This window comes from Carassius auratus, unplaced genomic scaffold (genome assembly GCF_003368295.1).
Source record: "Carassius auratus strain Wakin unplaced genomic scaffold, ASM336829v1 scaf_tig00216425, whole genome shotgun sequence".
Lineage (NCBI taxonomy): Eukaryota > Metazoa > Chordata > Actinopteri > Cypriniformes > Cyprinidae > Carassius > Carassius auratus.
The window spans coordinates 1-4,032 of NW_020528566.1; the positions used below are offsets into that span (position 1 = coordinate 1).

Consider the following 4,032-nt stretch of genomic DNA (forward strand, 5'->3'; position numbering starts at 1 on the left):
CACTCTTGATTCAGGGTGTGGTGTGTATATTTATGCCAAATGGACGGCGGAGATAGTCACTCGCTGCCAAAAACCCAGCCTGATCTACTTTCTCTGGCAATCAGCCTGTCAAAAGCTTTGCAATAAATAGTTTAGACACCACAAAAAGATCTCTGAATAATGTCCGTGACTAACTGGCAAAGATTTGTATATTTCTTCATCGTGTGAGATGAACAGAGTTACAGTCTTTGTATACTGTTATACAGATAATCAACTAATGCAACTGGTCAGATGTGAAATGAGGTAATCTAATGCTAGCTTTGACTAGTTTAGTCAAGACTCTGCTGTACATCATTGCAGGCCAGAAGAGCTGTCAAGCTAACATTTGAAAGCACTCTCTTCAGCACATTAGCAGTGAGTGTAATGGAACTATATGGAGCCATTACTCTCTACATCATGTCTTATTGACACGGCTGTGGATTTACATGGTTTTCATGTCTTGGTTTTAAAGATACATGAAAAAGAGGAGGATGAGATGAACGAGAAGAATGAAAATGTCAGTTGTTTGAGTGAAGAACCTCTTATTAGCGCTGATCAGGTAAGTCTAAACATTTACAGCCGCCTTTTAAAAAATCCTGGTTTAAACGCCCACTAAAATCTGTCATTTATTCTCTCATCAGGTGATTGAGGAGATCGTGGAGATGATGGAAAACTCACCAGATCCTGGAGAGACAGAGGAAGAGGAGGAAGATGATATCGCTGTGTCTTCCTCTAAAAGTAGCCCCTCTCTGTTGGAGGAGATCCGCATGCTTTCTCAGGCCTCCAACAACAACTGCTCCTATGAAGGTGCTCCTTCAAACCTGCAATTAATAAATATATGTGAACCTCAGGGTGGAATCTTTAGATGAAACTAGATGTCAAGATGAAAATGTAGTTGATATATACAGTACAGATGATCTTTATGAGTAAAATACAAGCATGATGTCTGTCAGCGAAAGTAAAACCAGATCAAGGTAGTAAACATGCTCTAGAAACATGTGCCTATAAAGTAGAGAAGGTTTCTATTTGAATCTGTTGTTTCAGCATTTCTTTATCCCAGATCATGTTTTTGAAACCAAAGACGCAGTGGAGAAAAAGCGAAGGAAAACAGCCCACATTAAGTGGGAACGACACTAAAGAAACAATGCAACATTAGTCACAGTGTGAAAGCCAAGAGTTGCTCGCGTTGATCAAGTCTTATTAAACCCAGTGCTTGTCATGCAGGTCTGAGGCTGATGCCAAGCTCGGCACTGCTTGACATCTTGTGTCGGATGGAGGCGGCGATACGAGAGTATTCGGAGGAACTGGTGACCCAGCTGGCCCGGAGGGACGAGCTGGAGTTTGAGAAGGAGGTGAAGAACACCTTCATCACAGCTCTGATGGAGGTCCAGAACAGACAGAAGGAGCAAAGGGAGCTGAGCAAGCGCAGGCGTAAGGACAAGGCCATGAGTTTACAAGGACCGACGCGCTCCGAGAAGACCGGGAGCATGCCTGCAAAAGTAAGTGTGTTGAAATGAGCTGCGTGATGTTTGCCTCCATCTGCGGTTAATGGATCTTGCCCCATTACTCTACAGCTGCACTTAGAACTTACTGGGAAGAGTAGAGGAAGCATTCCCCTGCAGTATGAGCTGTGGAGGCAATAGCAGCTTCCTCTTGCAGTAATGCCACTGTGATTTGATTACATCATGCAAGAACTGCATCTCTGCGTCCTCATCCTCCATGTTCTCACAGGGATGAGTTGATCATTTGAGTTATTTTGTACACAGTGATTAGATTTGGTAAATGTGGCAAATTGTGAAGCTCAAATGTAATATATTATGTTTAAACACCTTTCCTGAACTCAGAGGCTTAGGATTTTAGCCAATAAATGATAAATTATTTATATATATATCCATACCATCATGATTGATAATTGATAAATGGCTAATTATTATTATTATTATTTTATTAAATTCTATTTATTTTTCTAATTTTTAATAACTTTTATTTTATGAATATTGCATTTATTATTTTTTATTTATTTTAAATAATATTATATTATATATACATTTTTTCTCACTTTTTCATTTTTATGAATTCTCAAAAAAAAATTAAATAAAACATAATAGAAATAAAATCAATACTTTCAAATGCTTAAATAAATGGCATCACAACATTATTATGTAAAATATGTATAATGCATGTGATTTTCTATCATGTAATGTCAGAACTTTTTCCATCATTTCTAGATCCTCAGTTGAATTCTTCCAGCTCCTTGCAATAGTTTTGCGTAGGATGTGCACACAATGAATGAAGTGCTGTACAAAATGTGAGCTTCTAGTTCTTAATATTTTATGTTTTAATGTTTTTCAGCGCTTCAGTATGGAGGGTCTTTCCAACATCCTGCAGACAGGCATCAGGCAGACCTTTGGGACCTCAGGGACAGAAAGACAGGTGGAGGAGCATTTCCATAAATGTTTTGAACTAAACATGCATATATATGCAGGAATAGGATCTGATCGTAAACTCTGTCCGACTGTTTTTCATATGTGTGCTCAACAGTACCTAAACACAGTCATTCCGTATGAGAAAAAAGCCACTCCTCCATCTGTGGATGACTTGCAAATGCTCACAAAAAGTAAGAGAACTGATCTGCACTAATGTCATTAAAACGGAGTCAAAGTGAAACCGACTTTTCTGTAAAAAGCTAATATTGCTAATATTGATTGATTTAATGCTTAAAATCAAACAATACCAAATTTAACTATCAAAGGAAAACAAATAAGGACCATTTTTTCAACTGATATTGTTTTTCAGTTCTTTATGCCATGAAAGAAGACAGTGAGAAGGTCCCGACCCTCCTGACTGACTACATACTAAAAGGTAAATCCAAAACTTTTTTTCACCATAATCTAAATAACGTTTAAAAAATATTTGGTATAAATATATTTTTCTCAATTTAGCTAATTAAATAACTGGATTCACAGAAGATCACTGTTCACCAGCTCTAAATATTCCCGTAAATAACGCACCAGCATTATTTTAATATCATTGAGTTTTTATTGATATTTTGAATTTGTTTTCATTTTTATTGCTTTCATTTTTTAAAGTGTTAGTAGTTTTGGTGTGTTTTTGTGATTTTTATTTTGCTTTTTATATGTCAATATAGTATCTATTTATTTTTATTTAATTTTTATTTAATTTTAAATTGTTTTTATGGTTTTAGTATAATATTGTTATATAGTACAGTATATAAATGTATATGAACGACATACACTGCATTGAGACCATTAACACATTATCACGTCTCCATCCTGCAGTTCTGTGTCCTACCTAAAGTCCTGAGCGTGACGTGCTGATGGTGAGACTCTGGAGAGGTCGGGGGTCTTCATTCGTCCTCTCTCGGTTCTCAAAGCCCAGCTGCATGAGCTCCCTTATCCAGTATCAGCGAGGGACCCTGAACATCTAACCATCCTTCTCTTGCTTGTCTAACGACCTTTGACCTTGCTCATCTCACTGCCCTTCCTGTATTCACATATCCATAAGGTTCACACTACAGCACCTGGTGCTTTACATGTTTTCTACTACGTGTGTTAATACGGGCCAAAAGCCATATGGAACGTGTAAGGGTAACAGGTGGAATTTAATCAGTTTAACTCTACGATCAGGTAATATTTTTATTTTTAAATATACGCCTAACATAAGGTATTTTAGATACCACTCAATCATTCACATCCATTCTGAACACAGGTGGCGATGAGAAGGGCATTATTCACAATCTTCCTAAGGTGTAGATGCAGTGATTCGAGAGCACATTTGAAAATAATCCATCCATACTTTCTGCTTTAGCCGTTTTAGTATTGCGGCTTCATTTCAGCCAAGGTTGGTTGAAAATACAGCATGTTTTAGTGTTCAACATTACTGCCAAGTTATAGGGAGAAATCTTGTAACTTTTCTTATTTTGGGTAACCTGACATTTTTTTTTCATCTTGTGTATGAAATACACAGTTCTACATAGTTTCTTTTGACGATCCA

At 37.2% G+C, this 4,032-nt stretch overlaps 1 protein-coding gene across 2 annotated transcripts; it reads left to right on the forward strand.

Annotated features, from left to right (window-relative positions):
* Positions 1-397: 397 nt before the first annotated feature.
* LOC113098154 (fasciculation and elongation protein zeta-1-like) lies at positions 398-3,677 on the forward strand. Of its 2 annotated transcripts, XM_026263101.1 has the most exons (8): positions 398-577; positions 660-825; positions 1,243-1,517; positions 2,371-2,451; positions 2,560-2,635; positions 2,815-2,880; positions 2,961-3,016; positions 3,318-3,677. In XM_026263101.1, the coding sequence occupies exons 1-7, from the start codon at positions 413-415 to the stop codon at positions 2,966-2,968; spliced, it is 837 nt and encodes a 278-aa protein (XP_026118886.1). In that variant the 5' UTR covers positions 398-412; the 3' UTR covers positions 2,969-3,016; positions 3,318-3,677. The 2 variants fall into 2 exon arrangements, with proteins under 2 accessions (XP_026118886.1, XP_026118885.1); XM_026263100.1 differs by lacking the exon at positions 2,961-3,016.
* Positions 3,678-4,032: the final 355 nt, after the last annotated feature.